The sequence below is a fragment of the Labrus mixtus genome, chromosome 21 (assembly GCF_963584025.1).
Source record: "Labrus mixtus chromosome 21, fLabMix1.1, whole genome shotgun sequence".
NCBI classification, from domain to species: domain Eukaryota; kingdom Metazoa; phylum Chordata; class Actinopteri; order Labriformes; family Labridae; genus Labrus; species Labrus mixtus.
In genome coordinates, this window is record NC_083632.1 from 10,849,154 (window position 1) to 10,869,347 (window position 20,194).

At 40.6% G+C, this 20,194-nt stretch overlaps 1 protein-coding gene across 1 annotated transcript in view; it reads right to left on the reverse strand.

The window, feature by feature from the left end:
* Positions 1–674: 674 nt before the first annotated feature.
* nrg3b (neuregulin 3b) overlaps positions 675–20,194 on the reverse strand; it is a 219,955-nt gene continuing 200,435 nt past the window's right edge. Inside the window, exons 6-9 of the mRNA XM_061028695.1 lie at positions 18,860–18,986; positions 11,004–11,113; positions 5,242–5,424; positions 675–1,925 (exon numbers count right to left, since the gene is read on the reverse strand). Coding sequence (XP_060884678.1) covers positions 1,235–1,925; positions 5,242–5,424; positions 11,004–11,113; positions 18,860–18,986 — 1,111 coding nt within the window. The 3' untranslated portion in view covers positions 675–1,234. The remainder of the gene's footprint in view (positions 1,926–5,241; positions 5,425–11,003; positions 11,114–18,859; positions 18,987–20,194) is intronic.

A 20,194-nucleotide genomic window follows, 5' to 3' on the forward strand; every position in this document is an offset into this window, starting at 1 on the left:
TCCTGACCTTGGCATATATTCTTCATTAGATCCCATATCTGTGTAATTAAAACTACGGATGTTACTTTTTTTTATTTTTTGCTCTCTGATACCTGGTATGTGACTTGGCCGTTACTAAGTACCACACCAATACCAGCATGAGACGTAAGATGACTGGCTTTATACTATTAACCCTGTATGGATGTGCTATAGGCATAGAGATACGAACGACAGTGACCTTTTTAGTAAGTTTAGTATTAGAGAAGACTAGGTAAACATTTAGCTTGAAAAAAGGCTGAGCTAACATTAGCAATGGTTAGGCTAGCAGCCCCTCAGGCCTGCTGTGTTAGTAGAAGTGTCAGAAAGACAAAGACTTTTACAAATGAAACTGCTTTATTTTATGTAGCCTTGACAACCACTGAACGCTCTGTTAGATCTGCACTGTTGTTTGCTATCACAGAGCAATAAATAAACGGTAGATCAGTTCTTCTCTGCAAGTCGAAATCAGAAGTAACCGTTGGCAGTCATGAAAAACACTTGGTGGCAGTAATGCAGAGATCTCTGTGTGGTCTTCTGTTAACCATCGACAAAGAATCTGTTGGGTGAAATTAGTTGATTGTTAGTTATTGACTGGAGTAATCGCAGATATCCAATCCCTCATTTTTGTCTGTGTCAGATCAATAACTGGTATTAGCTTCAGATCAACTCTATTTATTTTACAAACCTTAAGATCAGAGTGAAGACAGATTAAGATGAACAAAGCCCTTCATTAACACTGTTATCTTAGTCTTTATTTTGTCACAATTGTAGTCAAATATATATACGTCTATATGACATATATTATATGACATATATAATTTCATTTCTTTACAATAGAGAAACAACATAGAGATGACACACTATTTTGGTTTCTAAGTAGAAGCTCCTTTTAAATAGTGGCATTTTTTTCAATACACTGTTTAAGTCAAGCTCCCACTCCAGTCACAGTTTTTGTTTTTCCTTATTGAGTCACATTTATTCACAATGTGTGTTTGTTTGTCTCTTTATCTTATAATTGGACGTTCTTTGCTGTGTCAATATTTTTTTTCCTCAGCAGTTCAATCTGTTCGCGTTCCTTCGCAAAAAAAAAAAAAAATCGACGGCCATCTGTTATTGGTCCGTGTGGCCGCCCAGATGGTCCCACCTGCTAAACCATCCAGCGAAGGTATACAGTTATTGGAAACACTGTCTTTGAAGCTTTACACATTTAATCCAATCAGCTTGCAGACGGCTTGGCATAAGCATTTCCCGCTCCTCTGCAGCTGGGTCCTTTGGTGGCCAAGGAGCAGTTTGCGCCTCCGAACACGAGGGATGCCTGACCTTGGCACTGTCCCTGTGCTTCTCTTTGGCCTGCTGCCGTCAAACCTCTGCTTCCGCCGCCTGTGTGTAGAACTCTGGCTGGATTTTGGACACGTCTGCCTTCCCGAGCCTCAAGAGTGTCTGTGCCACCGCGGGAGATCTCACTGTGAGATCCCGACATTTTCACCGGTATGGAAAGGCTTCTCTGTTTTAATTCCTGCGCAAGTTCCACTGTAATTTCAAAGGAGCAGTGTGTGAGATTCTTCTCTGACCCCAGTGCAACAGGGGTGTTTGGTGCCAGCACAACAGTCCCACAGGTAGGTGAAGGAACGTTGCCAACATGCGTCGTCTTCCCATCCAGCACCGGGTGCCACTTAAGAAGCCCTACTTGGTTCTGGTTGCTCATGTCTGCATTTCCCGCCTCAAGGTCGCACGCTTGCAGCGAGGGGATGATGGGCACGGAGCGGGTGCGAAGGGAGGCTGGGAGGAAGGCTGTTCCCTTATCCAGGCGGGTGCAGGGGACCTCGGTCCATCCTTTTCTGGCTGCGAAGTGAGAGAGCGGGGTCCTGTTGAGGAGGGTGCCGACTCTTCCGGCGGCCGAATCACACCTTCAGGCAGCAGAAAAGAACAGAAATGAGTGAGAATGAAGCCAGTTACACTGTGACTGTTTCTTTCTAGACACCTATTTCCTAAGAAAAAGAGAAGACAGAAGGTAATATATGTAGAATTTATAGAATATATCTGGTATTTACAATTTCATTTCCCTTATTGCCCCCACCACCAAAGAAAATCTTCTTGTACAGCAAAATTATTATCATTAGTTATTGTTTTTTCTTAATCGGGTGTAATTATTTATAATCCTTGGCATGTGCAGTTCCCATTGTTCCTGCGTGATGGTTTAACTGAAAAATCCCTGTGCTCATGTCTGCTTTGTTCAGATTAAGGCGTTAGCTACACAGCTGCTGGATTCCTGACCCTGGCCTGTGTGGAATAATTTACCTCCATGAACACGTACGCTCTCACATGAATGCACTAATCTTCACAGAATATGTCTCCTATGAGGGGGCTTTTAATGTGAAATCTGGGTTTAATGTGCTGCACATCCTGTTTGTGTGTTGCATGTTCATCTTGAATGATTAAAGAATTAGAAACAGTTCAGCTGACATGATTTAAGCACACAGATAATAGAGCATAGCAGGGAAACTCATGCAGAGTCAAGTGGGTAAGTTTGTATACATGTCAAATGTACTCAAGAGTTAATATTGTTACTAAAGACTCACTTCACATTTAGTATCATCCCCGGCACAACATTAGGAGACAGCCAATGTTATTGTCAGCCCTTCTGAGACTGTTTGTAGCATAACCAAGTTTAAATAATTGAATTACTTTCCCACTCCTCCCTTGGTATTAGGAGGGCGAACGCAAGCTGGAGGTAAATCCGGCAGATCAAAAACATATCTAAAAATAACTCCCACGGCAAATTTGCCTTCCATTCGGTCCGTATCTGCGATGGGTAAATATCAGTTTTGACACTGGATAATGAAACTGACAATGCTCTGCGGGGATTTGTTGTCATAAAAATGGTAAACACGGATCGGTACTTTTGTTTGTTTGCTGTTCTCAACTCTTTTTTTCCACACCTCCGTCACGTCGCACTCTGAATGCCTCCATCTTTTTCCTCCGATGCACTCTCATCGTCTCTGCACAATCTGCCCTTCTTTCCTCACTTTCCCCCCTTTCTTTCTCTCTCTCTCTCTCTCTCTCTCCTTCCCCAACCGTTTCAAGAGATGAGAGGGTGTATCCATGGCAACAAGGGAAAGGTTGGGGCTGGAGAAAGAGAATGAGGAGGAGAAGGAGGAGGGATATGGGGGTGCAAAGGCTTGGTTGCTTGTTGTTGTATGGCTCGTAAGTGAATGAAAAATATGTAATTTCAACCTGCTGAAGGCCGGCGGAATACGCAGACTGATAAATCTGCGAGGGAATAATCAAAGCCTAATAGGATCGAAATTGTTTAACTGAAAAAATGCAATTTCATCCCCAAGAAGAAGATAAACCCTCTTATAAGCTTTCCCTCTAAACAACATTGTGCTGGATTTAATTGCCTATAGCAGATTTTTCAGATTCAAAAAAAGGAATTCTCATATGTTTAGTTCTAAGTTTGTTTGTTTATTTTTCTGTGTGTGTGTGTGTGTGTGTGTGTGTGTGTGTGTGTGTGTGTGTGTGTGAGCATTTGGGCACATTTATGAGTCTGCACATGTCTGTGTTTGTGTGTGAGTGAGTTCAGAGGGAAGCTGTTATGCTCCAGGAGGATCTCAAGCATTTGAAAGAAGTGCTGGGCTCCACGGAGCTTTGTTTAAAAATGTAAATTATGGAAATAGGTCACATAAAGAGTTTGGCAGCTCACAGTGTATCTTACAAGTCACTGTTACGCACAATCAGGTTGGCATGCTAATAGGAACATTGCTCGGCACTTCTAAGTGCCTTGAATGCACGGGGGACACTGCTGCTTTAATGCCAGGCGTTTTTGATAACAGTGCCATCGCTCAAGTTGCACACACTGACAGCAAATGAGGCTGTTTCTGAGTCATCAGCTAAGTAGGGCTACATAACTCAGGCTTAAAGATGCTTTTTTCTATAGCTGTAAATATAACCTAAAATAATAAGTTGTTGTTTAAGAGAAAATGAAAGGAAAACAAGCTCCACAATAAACAAAGTTTTACTTACACTATTGCATAAATTTCATCAAAATATAATCTGGCTTCAAATTTGGAGTAATGTTTGACTTTTTATTTCTGGTGCTTATTTTGTCTAATTTTCTGATTTTTATTCATTGATTTCAAACATGAACTTGCTTTACTTTTGTAAATTCTGGAACATCACTATGTACTGCTTATTTGTATAAAAAGCTGATCTAAACTGCTTTGCTTCTGCCCTGATCATCACAAGAGCAAATAAACATTCTTCTTGGAGTACAAACATGTCAGAGAGGATTTCACATCACATGTTTTTTCTGATACAATGCCAGCGAGGCTCATCAGACTGAAGTTATGAAAGGTGTAAGTTATTTTAAGCCCACAGATCGCCAACTGGTGAGAGGTGGCTCTCGCCAAAAGTCCTCCCTGCTTTTAAAGCCTCCTGAAACAGCGCCAGAAGCTGTGCTTCACTTCTGATAGCCGTGAAAATAGGGCAAGTCGCTGTCCTCACTCGACATCAGGATGAGCATGAGGAGAATTCCAGATGTGTAAAAAGGCCTGAAATGAATCCTATGCAATTTGTGCTCTTGTTTCAGAAGGATAGTTCACCCAATATGGCTCCATCCTGAGCTTGTTAATGACATTAAATGAATTATTTAGTGGCTACATAAACCATGAGGATTCTATGTAATGCCTGAGAATCATCCAGATGCCTTTCTGGACTGTTGAATTTCATGTGAACTTGTTCATCACGTGATAATAAGTTTCAAGGCTGTTGTCTTACTTTTATCCCTAAAAAAAGCATGCATGTTAAGCACAGTTTCATTCACAGCAACAGCCCAGTGGCGAGAGTAGGGAAGATTACACACAGACACATACTCGGACTTCCCCAGCACCAAGATACTGCTGAGTGGTTGAGCTCAAGTGTGTTTTCCAAATTAATTGTGACAGTCCCAGTTGAAGCAGGGCACGGCAGATCTCATTTATTTCCACGGATCAGATTTCATAAGCCGGTTCATGGATTTGAACTGAGAGCGTTTCGGTCATAAACTCATTTCCCCCCCCGAAATTATCCCTCTGCCACTCCGACTTAACCTCAGTAAGTCCGGGGGTCTCTATCACTGATGTGGCTATTTGACCTCAGGGAAGAGACAGTGAAAGAGATTTATTTTGTCTTTGAGGATCAAGCAATCTTTACAAAACTAAATAAAAGACCTTCAAAAAGTTTAACCTTCTAATGGACTCCATGTCTGTAGAATCATCCTCCTGCAAGTGTTTGTAGATGTGGCTGCTGGCTCTGGTTCCCTCAATGAGATTTGTTGTAAATTTATGTTTTCCTCTTGAAACAGGCGGGGTCCTGAAGTAGTTAGTCTCCCTCCGTTGTTGGGCAGGACTTAGAGAAAGGGAACTGCTCCTGAAACAAGCAGGGAAACATTTAAGAGTTAACACACAGCTTTACAAAAGCACTCAATAATTCATTCATTCTGTCAGATGGTGTTTTAATCACCTGTGTTCATTAATGTAAAATAACTGGAATAGCCTGACCTGTAAGGTTCATGTTTAAGTGGAAAATACCATTATATTCCACTTTCAATTTACCCCGCGCAGAAATTGTCTTTTTTATGGCTAGGTATGTGACAGAGTTATCAGATCAGTGAGTTTTAGTCTATTGATGATACACTTAATCATTTCTAGGTTCACCATTAAATACAAGACCTAGGGCTGTCAAATGATTCCATTTTTTAATCCTGATTAAACACGGAAATGTAATAATTGATCATGATTACATGTTTAAAATCAGATGTTTGATCAGATGTTTGAAATTTCATTATTTTGTATTTCAAATGTTTTGTATGCTTTTATTTTGAAAGACAACAAGGAACTTGTGGTAGACTCAAGGTTACAACAAAAACTTCACCACAAAAAAATGGAACGTGTTACGGATCGAGAGGTAAATGAAAACATCTATAGACAGAAAAAAAAGTGAAATGTTTGATGTCACGATGTCACATGGTATGATGCTACTAATGAATCGTCAACTGATGCAGGAGTTTTTGAGCTTGGAGGTTTTAAAAGTGAAATGGGCCATTCAAAGGCACAGAGGTGTCATTCTTTTCCATCACTGTGTCTAATGGAGAGGCTGCTGTCAGCGGGGTTGCTTATATTGGCTACGGTGCTCCTGAAGGGACAAAATAGCACGCAATCAATGGGATAAAAAAAAATGTACACCTTAATTTCCTCAGTTATAATACAATCTCAGAAGCACACATGTCCAACTTATTGATTTGAAGGAGAAGTGGGAGGATTACACAGTATGACACATTCTCTGGGGAGCAGGAATGACAAACATTTCCCACCATTGATCCATGAGCCTTTCATAGCTAAGAAAGTGGAAGACATGTAAAACACTGTTTAAAATAGTGTTTTTGTGAACCTTAGAATGTGCCCCGTATATTTAAAGCCAGAGAGCATTTGTTTATGACTGTATGTACGTATAAAGGCATCTCTCTTACACCCACATGGAACTGAACAGTATATATATTGACATCCTGCTGCAGTGAAAGATTGAAGCCGCAGTCTTTAGAAACCGTGCTTCCTGCCCAGGCGCACTGTTTTTAAATTGTTCAGCAAGCAGTAGGTGGTCGACTTCAAAGCAGATCCCCGCACATCTGCTGCAATAAAGCGATGACATGAAATTTGAATCAAAGTTATACTGAACTATATCACAAGCTGCCGTGCGAGTATATCATACGAGAACAAACAGGTCCCGCAGCACGCCGTACCATGAAACACAGAAAATAATTTTCTGTTTATTTGAAGACATCAAACAATCTGCGCTGATCTGTGGGTCCTTCTTTGATCACCTGCTTCACTTTCCTTTGTGAGCAATAGGTCAATTGATTGTGCTCGAGTTACTGAACCACAAAAACAACTAGGCTTCATCTTATTTACGCTGGGCGAAAAAAACGGATGTGATGAAGCACAAATCAGTGACAAACATTCCTCCAGCTTGATTTAGGCTCTTGATTAATTTGCAGCAGCCGCAGAAAATGAAAAATAGTGTTTGAATGAAGTGGTGGACTTTGTTTAATCAATAATCAAGCTTTTAAACTTCAAGAATTTCTGGCTGAATTTTCTCATTCATATTAATTCATTCAGTACACTAAAAAGTGACGGTGACAGCTTGTTAGTCATAGCTGACTGAAACGCAATGTTAAAATGTTTTTAACTACTATAATTTGAAATGTCCCTGGCTGCGGAACAATGAGCATAACTAATGTTGGTGCTGGTCTTCATTAGCTTTTATATCGACTGATGTTGTAAAAAGTTTGTATGAATAAGGCTGAATAATGTCAGTTCGGATGTTTATGAGCACTCTGATTTCTTTTATAAGGATTAACTAAAAGATGGAAAAAATGAAAACCAGTTTTTAAAGAAATTCACCAGGCTGTTTTAATTATTGAATGTTAAATGTTAAAGGTCAATGCTGAAAGGCAGCTGCTTATCTGTATGCTTCTTCAATTAAAGAGAAAACACAGCCCTCTGCAGTTAAATGGATAACCCTGGCTGTGATCAAACACATATTTTGATATTTTTTCCTCCTGTTTCTGCCCTTTTGGACATGATGGAGGAGATAAACGGAACAGATTTGAAGAGGGCGATACAAAGTGACACATGACCTAAGTAAAGTTTAAACAGAGTGCCATATGAACAAAGCAAACAGCATTTTCTACAGAGGTATCCTGATACTCTACACAGTAAATCTATTTTATTCATACACTCAGCATGTGTAAAACTCATGCTCCCTGACTGGATGTGAACATATTGATTAGTCTGTTATACTACAATTTTCTCATAATCCAAACATTACAATGGGTCTCTGTGATTGATCAAATTTCACTGTAACAGAAATGACTATAACTGCTGACAACGACTGCTGGATGTATCGCATTGACTTGGACTGTGTTTTTTTCCCTTTCAGATTTTGCTGGCAAAGCAGCTCAGAAATATGCTTGAGAAGGAACAGAGGGAGCTGTTCTGGTCAGTTAATTCACAGTGTTTGAAAAGTGGAAGTAAAAGGGTTCAAAATGATTGATTTGTTCATTTTCCCCACTGACAGCTGTACAACGAGCAACATAAAGAGAAGGTTAGCATGTCAAATCCAAAAATGCTAGCCCCGTGGATCTGGTCTAAAATAGCCATTCTCAACAATGGACGGATCGATGTGACATCTGGTACAGACATTAGCGTCTACCTCAAGAAAAGTTCCTATACATCTGGTGAAGTCCTTTTATGGACGCTATTACATGAAACTTTTTATTTATTGTCATTTATTCACAAATATTTGCAAAAAATTACTCCCATCAGCCTTATATGAGCTTAGTGCGGCGAGCCTTACGCAAAAGTTAGCATGCTAGGAAAAAAAAAGAAGATACAATTTATTAATCCCTCAAGGGGAAATTCAATTTTACACTCTATTGTCGTACATGCTACACACACAAAGGCTGAAATACACACTGGACGCATGGACAAACAGGATCCTATGGACATGCACCAATGGAGAGATGTCAGAGTGAGGAGGCTGCCCACAGGGCGCGCTGCTGAGCTAGTTGGGGTGGGGGTTGCTCAAGGGCACCTAAGCAGTGCTCTCGTTCTCTGGAAGTGAACTGGCACCTCTCCAGCTACTAGACCAAAGTCCCCACAGACTGAGCTACTGCTGCCTCAAGATAATGAACATTCAACTTTCTAGCATTTTCTGTTGTTGGCAATTGAGCTAAAACCAAAGCTGTGCATGGGATCAGACTAAAGTCTGTGCTAAGATACATTAAATGTCGGTGAACGACTGTGAACCTCAAACTTGCTAAACATCAGCATTTGTCACTGTGAACATGTTAGAGCCTTTAGATTTAATCCAGCTCAAAACAAAGCTATAAAGCTACAGACTGATGTCTATGATAATAAAGAGTGATAGCTAATACTGATGAATTGTTCAACAATAAATTAGCTTAACATCAGCATGTTAGCATTCTCATTGTGAGGCAGGTGTGCTAACGGCCGCATTTAGCTCGAAACATTGCTGTGCATATATTTACAGACTAATGCTGCAGGCATCGGAAGACCGGGCATGGCTAATGGTGATAAATAGAAGTGGACACAAAACTAGCTAAACATTGTCATTGTAAACACAGTGGAATGCTAAAGTTCACATAGGGCAAGCAACCAAATTACCCTGGCTGTTAAACAATAAACATGGCTAATGTTGGTGGACATAAAAGTTGCTATACATCAGAAATGCATTGTCATTGTAAGCATGTTAGCATTCTGAAATAAGCATCCACTTCAAAACCAGCTGTTACAAACTAAGTAGCTATAGTAACTGTCCGCTCTTTTTTGATAAAAGAGCATTTTAATCTTAATATTATATTTTCAGTCATTTATGTGATGTCTACATTGTTTTTGAGAAACCTCAGCTCTACAGATAAACTCTGTACTCAAGCAGGTGAATCAATTAGCACATGCTCTTCAGGCCAACGATACACAGGTAACCTTTTGCAGCATTATTGATGGCCCATATTGACATGTTTTTATGGGGCATTTCTCTTGATAGCTCACAATGTGGTCCAGTTTCTCAGGTCAATAGCTGAAAGCATCTCACCATCATCCATCACAGTCTAGTGCCCCCCCCCCCCCCCCCCCCCCCCCGCCTCCACCTCCACCTACCCAGAGAACAAGCTTAACAGATGATTGACTGTCAGCTGCCCTCCATGAAGCACCTGCACGACACTGTAGAGAATATAAAGCTGGGACGAGTTGGCACGACCCTGCAGCCACACATGGCGAGATTTAAAAAAAAAAAAACTTTCCTCTGTGACACGGCACCAGCCCATTAAAAACAGAGACGACTGCCTCAGAGGGGTTTTCACTGAAGTTGTCATCACAGTCACACTTACATCTAAAAAGTCCTCATGCCTGTCACAATCACAACTTGTATTCCCTATTTTTCTCTGCTTTTCGTCACCATATGTCTGTCCTTTTTTTTAAATAAGAATAGAAGCTTGTCTAATGCACATAACAAGACTTCATCATCTCATTATGTGGCACAAATACAAAACCTCTGTTCTAAATTGCTACCAATGCTACAGAACTGCAACACTTCAAGTGAGAAGTAGATATTCATCAGCTATGTTCACATTTTAGGGAAATACTCTTTAAGTGAAATGAGACTTTGCCTAATGAGTGGCTGCATGTCATTTATTTTCAAAGTCTGGCTGCACCTATAGCATTGATGCAAATTAAGCTTTTTGATAAACATCCCAGATACCACATTGTCGCTCGATCCAATAACATCCCCGTGTTCTTTAGAGGATTTGATGTGCTAGCATAGGATGCTGTTTGCTGTAATCACACAGCACACATGCTTCTAAGATCCCTTGTATCAAAATGGATTTTAATTTCGCTGAATATCAGCGTTACTTAATAGTCGGCATGAAAGGATTTTTGTTGAATCATTGTTTAACTGCGTATATTAATAATCACTTCCCCTCAGAGGATCTTTCCTCTCCTCCCTATATGCCTTTTCCCTATCAGTGTGCAAGAAGTCATTTCAGAATCTGCCTGAGTACATATTTAATCACTTTGCACATTAACTGGACATGTCATGCAAATAAAGACGTCTTATTTTCTCAGCTATTTGGAGAGACTCTAATTTTCATTTCATTAAAATAAATAAAGCTGACTAAGGATATGCACACATTCAAAGCTTATGGTCTTGGCATTGAATCCAAAACATATATATCAGCAAAACGGCTCCCCCTTATAATCACCATAAATCTTTCTTGAAAAAATTACAAACAGTCTGCTTTAAAATTGTGAGGTCTATATATTCCACCATATTGCAAGATGATTACATTTCTCCCTTGGCTGGCTTTTATATGCGGATAGAGTGAAAAAGAGCGTTATGAAACAGGGCGGGAAATAAGATCCCATTCTCACCTGAAGCGTTTCCCTTTAGACAGCGCTCTGCTGAGAATAGGTGGGGCTGCTGTTGATGTGCCTGGTGCCACGCTGCTGCCCTTCAGAGAGGATCCATGAGAGCTGCAGCTCTGCAGAAATGAAGAGGAAGAGTGCATCAGTGAGTGGTAAAACATACTGTAGTGATCATGGCTTCAGAATGAATCCTCCTGCAATGCAAAATACCCAGAAGGATTGTTTTCAGGACGGTGTAGCTTGGATTGATTGATTGATGATCAAGATCTAAAACAAGACTCTCAGGTGTCAGAGATTATGAAAGTAAACACAGGAAATAAGCTCCACATAATGCAGGGGATACTGTATTTGGCTTAGCAGTGAGTCCCCACTCACGTTAAAGTCCACAGTGAGTTTTGGGATGTTCACTGGCTGCTATATCCTCCCTGAGTCAGAGTGTCTTTAATTACACTTTACATTTTAAACTGCAGATTAGGAGGGGGGCGCTTTGTGAATAAACTCTGCCATAACCCTCACAGCACTCCCGCCGCACTAAAGAAATAATCCTACACAAGATTACATTAATGGTTTCCTAAAGAAGTCCCCCCTTCAATTCTTTCCCTTTATTCTTATCAAAATGAACAGCATTATCTTACAACAGGCCCCAGACGGAGCTGCAGCACAGCGGCCAGAAATGCCTGAAGAACCCACCCCCCCCCCCCCCCCCCCCCCCCCCCCCCCCCCCGTGAGACACTAAGTCAGGAGATAATTCTGTTATTCCACTTACAGTTCCTTCCTGCTCTGCCACTTCTGTCAGCCTGATTGCACATCACTAAAGATATTGCATGTGACTTACAGCTGGTTCAAGGTTCTCTTATTCTTGATAAGCCTCTTTTTTCGTCTTTACACCCCTGACTCCCAGCGGGGGCTGTTACTGCTGTTCACTAGTTGTGCGAGAAAATAGGATCATTTTGGCCACCCTCTCATGTACCCTGCGGGTGCACAGCGCCTCACTTCTTTTTGGAACAATTGCTGTGGCGAACTTTCCTTGCTGGATGATATCTATGTCTGGGGATGAAACAAATGTCTCATGGCAGACCTGCATGGCGTAAGACATTTCACTTGTTCCCCCCTATCTTGCTGTTGCCTTGTTTTTTATGCCACTTATGATAGCCTTGGATAAACACAATGCAAGGTGGATTTATTTCAAGGAGAGACGAGGAAAAAATACAGGACGAAGAAAAATCCATCAATATGTTGACGTTCAACTATACACCAAGGAGAAAGGCAAACCAATGCATTCAGAGCAGCATTAATCCCTCTTGGATTATGTTCCAAACACAGGTCCTGAACTGTGCATAATGGGATATTTGACCATTCTTCATGAAGGACAATCCAGCAGCAGCAGCACAAGCATCTGCAGGCTGACTGCACAAACTGCATCAATGTGACAGCTACTGATAGCAAACACAATTTTGGTTCTACCTGATATCAAAGTGTTGATCAGTTGTTTTAGAATTAAGCCCCGACAGCCACATTAACATCGAGTTTGTAACAGTTGACAACATTATTAATTTTCAAGCTGCAGTAGCCTGTCCTTTGATGAGTCACAGCTTTACCTACAGAAGCGTTCATGTCCTATCCCCACTGCTGTCATAACACTCGCTATACAAGTGACTAATTTCCCTCCTCCATTTTCTGTTTATACTGGCACCCTGGGTAATTCTCTAATGGCATTGTGCCTTCTGCTTTTCCTTTTTTTTTTTTTCGAGGCTGTGATAAAAAAACAAAAAACAAACCTTGACTTCAAGAGACACAATTTCCTGAACAGGAACTTCTTTTTGTCCAATATATTTTAAAACTTCTCTTACTCAAAACTAAAGCACATTCATGAATTACCTATCAAATAGTTGAAGGTGTTCAACTTGGACAGACGCATCTGCACAAAATGTGTTTGCGTCACTACTTCTGCTAGGACTTTTGTTCTCAGGACATTAAGTTATGTTTTAAATTCCTGGGTGTGCACATTGCTGAGGACCTGACCTGGAGCTTGAACACCTCCAACATCATCAAGAGAGCCCAGCAGAGACTGTTCTTCCTGAGGACTCTGAGGCTCCCACAGAAACTGATGATCAGTTTCTACCTCTGCACAATTGAGAGTATCCTATAGTTTTACTGTATGGTACTCCAGCTGCACTGCTGCTGAGAAAAAAAGATCTGCAGCGGGTTGTGAGGACGGCTGAGAGGATTGTCGGTTCCCCTCTCCCAAACCTGAACGACATCCACTCAAGCCGTCTCCTCACACTGGCCACAAACATCCTGCAGGACCCCTCACACCCCGGTAACCCCCTTTTCACCACCCTCCCCTCAGGTAGACTGAGAACCCCCAACTCACGCACAAATAGGCTGCGGAACAGCTTCTTCCCCGGAGCTGTGGACACACTAGAACCACACACACACACACACACAGATAGAACTCACCCCCGGACTACAATAATGGACTGTGCAATAACTTTTGTGTTTTAACTCCCTATATTTTAATCAATAGAGTATTTATTACATTATTTTTTACAAATGTTCACGGGTATAAATTTGTATGTGGGTATGGGTGAAATGTGTTTTTTTATGTGTATGTGTACTTATCTTATATTTGATATGCTGCAAACAGGATTGCTTCAACTGAGTTTGGTTGTTCTTGTTCTTGTTTTAGTTTGTCTCGTTCTTCCCTGGTGTTACTTGTGTCCCTTGTGTGTTTCTTAATTTGAATGTTTCCTAGTTGCGTCTTTAGTGTTTCCGGTTTTATTTTGTAGTTCTTGTCCCCAAGTGTTTCTTGTCTTGCCTTACTTCCTCCCTTTGTCTGGTTTCCCTCCATTATGATAACCCTGATTGTATTAACCTGTGTCGTTAGTCTCACCTGTGTCTGATTACCCGTATTTGAATTAGTCTCAGTGTTCCCTCCCCCTTGTTGTCAGTTCATATGTCTTCCTACACGTTTCCTCATGGCTCATTGTTGCCCCTGTGGATTTCTGATGGGACTTTTTGGGACTTTATTTGGATTTGGAAAGTAAGCCTTATTTTGCCCTTTTTGTTTATTAAATATGTTTTTTTTTTTTGCATGTGTGTCTTCCTCTTTGTTTTTCTTTTGAGCGTGACAGGGGGTAGAACTTTCTGAAAGGTCAGGAAGCTTGCAGCGCTGAATATTTCTGACTCAGAGCATTCAGAAGACTCAGATTCAGAATGTTCCCTCTCCTTTGGTGTTATTGAAGACAAAAAGCAGGAACCTGCGTAAACCTTGAAAATAGTTCCTGGCATGGTGATTGTTGTAAAACTGACTTTGGTCAAACAGAACACCAGAGACTTTATTCAAATAGTGTGAGGTCGTTTTTCTGTCAATTTTTGGTAAACTAGACTAGATTCTGTGTCCCCTTTCTTTATCAAGCCCCATGACGTATTCATAGTTGACTAACATGTAGCTTTGCATCACTCCTGGGGGTTTCTCAGTCTCCTTTTAGAGGTTGGACTAGTTAGTTAGCATCACTCGAACTTCCTCCTGGTGGGAAGAGAGTTTTTGTGTTTTGTCTTCCCGGTCTGTGTGCTCCTCTTCTGTCATGTCGCTGCACGTCTGTTCCAGCACAGCGCGCCTCATGGGTTTAAACCCCATCTTTTTTTCTTTTACTTGAGAAACAATTCCATTGCCAGGGAGGTGTTGATTCAACTCCCTTAAGAAGTCAGAGGTGTTTAACTATGCAATTACGTTTACATTTCTCACGTGACTCATGCGACTACATTTAACTCCCTACAGGTCTGCACCTTCACAGTCAAGTGCAAATCAAATGGCTATTCAAACTGAAATAACAGATGGAGAGAACATATGCACAGAAATGTATCCAGATGTACGAATATGCCAAACAATCACAGATGGAGACTAAAAGAAATGTGTAAAAAATAAATGCAGGTGCACTAAGTCCAATTGAAAAGAGCACACAAGGTAAATAAGCAGTGCAGGTGCCTAGGTGCATATTTAAAAAAAAGCTGTTCTGGGTATAATAACATCTTAGTTGGCTCAGATTTGGAGGACTGCTGCAGAAAAAAAAGTATAATAACAATGAGGTCAGCATACACAAGTCTTGACATTGCTGCTCAGCAAAGGGAGCAAGAGGGGAAATTTCCTGGTCTGTGACGCATGAATTTGGCAAATTTGAAGGAGTTTAAAGACTCTGGATTTGGTTGGTATGGGAAAAAAAAGCGGACAAAAACAGATTTCATCCTCCCCTCTGCACCTGCTTCTGACAGAGCCAGCCTTTTGTTTCCAGCTCACTGTGCTCATCCTCCTCCTTACTCCTTCGAAAGCACACAGTAAAAAGCACTGTGTTCTCATGCAGTATAGACAAAATGTTTTGAGCCTCTTAAAGGACCCACTGTTCTGTATGTCCTTCCCTTTCTTTAAAGAAAATCCAGAGAGCTGCACCACCCACAAGAAATTGCAAGGAAATCGTGATCTGGGGAGCTATGGGAGTTGCTCTAGTAAATTCAGCTACTGTGATTATTAAAGTAACGCACTGTAATCAGCTTTTTATGAAAACATGGTTGTATTTTAAGAACACCATTAGACTTTCTTTGTAACTCCTTAACTAGAAACTGCAAGAGTATCATTCGTTTGTGGTGTTCTTAACATTTAGACACAGTGGGGAGGATAGCAGCAAAGGTCAAAGATCTGCATCAAGTCACAGGAATGTCAATCAAAATTGTATTTTATAAAATTTTATAATAAGTGTTATATGTGTACATTAAAGTTTTTATACAAAATATTTTCATGACCAAATTGTGGGAGGGAAGGGCCTCAGAAAACGCTGGCTAACAGAAAACCTAATGCAACAGTTTAATTATGTGCAGTCACGTGCAGACAGTCTATGGTTGGCACCGATTGCAGGGAATAAATAAGAATCTGTTCTTAATGGTTAAATAAAGGTACAATAAAATAAAATAAATAAAAATAAACTTCACCATCACCTCTCGACCACTTGTGGTGAATTCTCCTGATGATATCCTGCTGCTATCTCACATCAGCTCAATAGGACTTTCTGCGGAAAAAAGTACTAGGGGACTGGCCGGAGAAAGTCTGAATTCAAAATTCTACTTGCGTTCACACATCCAGCTCACCCTGAAAACTTCAGGAGTTTTTCTGAAGTTTTGTGCAACTGTGAACTAGGCTAGATTGAGTGAGTTGGCGGAAAGAAGCACTGGTCTGTCAGGTCTCAGACAATATTTGTTTCATTTGTTAATATTTTCCAAGTGGCAGCCTCCAAAAATTAAGCCTTTGCGGAGTTGCAAAAAAAAACTGCAGTTCCTCAAATGTCCACTTGAGGAAGTCTCCAAGAGATCCACAAGTCCCACACACCCCATATTAAAATGTCTGTTTTGACAGGAGAAATAAACATGTTAGCTTCGTACAAAAATATTCCGGTCTGATTGGTTAATGTGTTTATCGGCACACATTATACAGGGATGTCATTCTTTTTTAAACTCACCAGTTTGATTTTGTGAAGGATAGGAGTTAGCGGCGATCCAACTGCAAGCAGCTGTGTTTTAGCGTTTAGTCGGGAGACTTAAGGCCAGTTTCAGTTCCAGCTCTCTGTCTGTCATTAGGTCGACCGAAAGTTTGCCTTTCAGAAACCAGTGGTGACATCACTAAGACTTAGTCCACATTTATTACAGTCTATGATCTTTCCTTGGTTTGCCCCCTCCTGGGTGCCTCCAGCCGCTGATCTTTCATATCTCACTTTAAGCTTCCTTCACACTCTTCTCTTACAGCCTGTAATTGTTTTATTATTACGGTCTTTTATTTTTGTCTTCCTCCTGGCTTCCCCCCTTTGTCCAGCTCTAAAAGCAGTGTTTCTTGGCTGAACACAGGGCAACGCTTCCTGCTGAGCCTTCACATAGTCCTGTCATCACATTCTCACAGTCACAATATTAATATAATAGCCTGCTACTGTGCTATGGTCTGCCTTCTGACAGGCTTTAAACTGGGCTCCAGTGTCTTCGACTGGTCTGATGTCAGTGGGAAATCTGAGGATACGAACTTAAAGGTTTTTGTGCACAAGTGATTTAATGGGATGTGTTCTCTTCTTATTTAGATGTCATATTTTGTTATTTGACTTAAACACATGCTACTTTAACATTTACATGAAATGTTGTACCACTTGTCACTTGTCAACCGCTCACGGGCATAATTTCTTGTGACAACCTCAAAAAGCTTTCAGATTGTGCCAACTGCAGTTCCGTGGGTGGGGCTAGCTGCAGGGGTGTTTGTTTCAGCGTTTGACACTAGACACTGTTGCATTATTAAAGAGCTTCAGTACAGGCTGCATTAGGCAAAGTAGTTGCACAGAAATGACAGAACAAGGCTGAAGCTAAATGGGGAATCTCTGGCAAAGAAAATAAAATAATAATAAGTCAACAGCATCTGAAACAAACATGGCGTACAACCTTCTTGTTTGTTATCAATAAAGTATGCTCACAACCTGCCTTTTCACATTAATAAATAATGTGGGGAGTCATAAAAAATTAAAAAAATGTGGTGGACTTCTTTGAGTGTGTGGGATGCTAACACCTAGGGAATTCATCCAAACAGAGCAGGTGGGTATTAGCAGGTGCAAATTAGCACCTTCATATATGATAGAAATGTAGCTGTGAGCTGAAAAAAACTCTACAACAATTTAAATTAGTAATTTAAAATGGAAACATGAGAGAACAGGACCATGCCACAGCTACAGGTGCATATTAGCAAGTGTATAAAACAAGTGTAGACTTTCAGGTGCACATTAGGAACTTAAAAGAAATGATAGGAATCAGAATTAGCTGTAGGCAGAATACATATATAAATAAATTAAAAAAAGGACAACAGATCAACACACTAATTAAAAAGGGAATTAGCCTGAAATGTGAACATGTTTACAGCTGCAAAGAAAAGGGGAGCATTCATGAAAGTGCTAATGCGTCATGAACACTGAACTCTATTGTTGAAACCTTCACCGGTGTGCATTAAGCTGCAATTACCCCGGGATTCTGTCGAGACATCGGCTGTATCAGCGGCCATCTACATCATCCACATGCGTTTCTATTAACGCCTGGTTCAGTTTGTTCTCCCCCTGTAAAGGCTTCAAATTCACGTTGAAGCTCCTTTTTACTTTTACGTCAACAACCTGTGATTTGTTTTTTACTTAAGCAGGAGTTGGACTTTTATGATTCTTATTGGGGTTTGGTCTGTTTTTCTCCAAAGTGCTTTTGTGTTGGCTCTCCTTTTTTTAATCAATGAAAGCATTACTAGCTTTATCTTTGCTTTTCTAGCTCGGTTGATGGGTCCATTGTGCACAAAGTTCTTGATCATGCTAAAAGGTAAACTCTGCTTTATAAAGAGGCAGTCCATTTGCAAAGATAAAAAAAAACCTTTCACAGTTAAAAAAAAAAAAAAAAAAACCCGAAAAGTATAACCAGGGCTAAGAAAAGTGCTGTTTAACATTATTTGTCTACAACATAGTATTGTTGCTGTGCTTGCATGGTGAATTCAGCGCCTGTGACATGCCAAAGATTAGAATTTCCAATCTGCAGTTTGTCAAAGGAATGTGTCACTGTGAACGTGACAAGCAGATTTTTCCTGTACAACACTCGATGCATTTATTTGAAACTATAATTCCCCACTGTCTCTCAGCCCGTGTCAGATATGAGTGTGAACAAAAGGCTTCAGCCAGCAGAGAGATTATTAAGACACACATCGTACATCATCCTGTCAGGCACTCTAAACTCTGTTTTTCACATGAGTGCTATACGTATTAAGATGGAACCGATTATAACGACGATAAAGGCAACATTACGGGGAGAGTTACCTTTTGGAGTTGAAGGCTGTATTGAAGGCGGGGAGTAGATTTGGACATGAGGCCAGAGGCGTTGACACCGCAGTCCCTCAGGCTGCGGCTATCTGAGAAATGAGCCTGGAGTTTTTCCCGGTGTCTTCTGCGGAGGAAAAAGAGAGACTTCAAAACAGTGGTACATTGTTCATATCTAAAACACAATCCACAATTAAACTTTATCTAACTTTTATTGAAAAAAAAATCGATTTTCTTTAACAGAACCCCCCATGACTTTGTCTTTTATTTTATTTTAATGTACGGGAACTCATAGCTTCTTCTTTCCTAATTTTTTGAGTCTTTATTTTGACAGCATTGTTGACGGTTATATTATGCGTATCTGTGCTAAAGATGGCTGAAGACAGAGAAGGTTTTAAAAATGTTTACTGCATTATGAAAAAATGCTGATTTGAGGTTATTTCCTGTCTCCTGTATAATGATTACACCCTCCGATAACAGTTTTCAGTCCACTCATTGATTTCTATTAGCCACTTAGCTGGCTCTTAGTACGCACATGTAACAGCAAAGCAGATCATTAACCCTAACCCTAACCCCGTCTGTGTGTAAAAACAGACTGATCCCATGTAGTACATAGGCCTCACACAGGGGACTTAGTAAATATATTAAACTGTTACAGTGTACAAACCAACAATTTTTATTACTCACTTTCACAGTTATTTCATTTGCAATATGCCAACTGGCCACATTTGACAGCATTTGTCAAACGTTGCTAACGTACGAGCGTCTGAAAGGTCAGGGTGACAAAACAAGCCCAAGTCAATTTGCAGCTCACGTGGGAATTTTCCTCCCGAGCTGTAACTGAAGGCTTGATGGAGGTGAGAAACAATCCAACCGGCCACAAAAATAGCATTAGGAGCGAAGATGTGTTTCACAAGTGATAATTTAATCAAGGCAATGTACCATGAAACGTCCATTACATGCCTTTGTGATAATATTCTGGGGGAAAAAGGAAGATAGGAAAGAGATTTGTCCAGAAATACCTCCTGAGACAGCAGAGTGTGGATGTTCATCTCACACAGGAAGACTAAGAGGATGATTCCTGATAGGTTACACATTTTAAAGTTAGAATAAAGTGTATATACTGTCTGTATATAGTGTCACGTAGGCAGAGCCGGGGAGGTGTTAATCTATCCATGATCATCTGGTGACTTACCAATTTTCCTGCCTCATAAATAGCTTTAACTTTTTGTCACCGCGGGTATGAATATAATTGCTTCCAGTCTGTTCCAATCAATCCCATAAAAGAAATTCCACAAACAAACAAAATTGGACAAAAAAAGCAGAATCTCATAG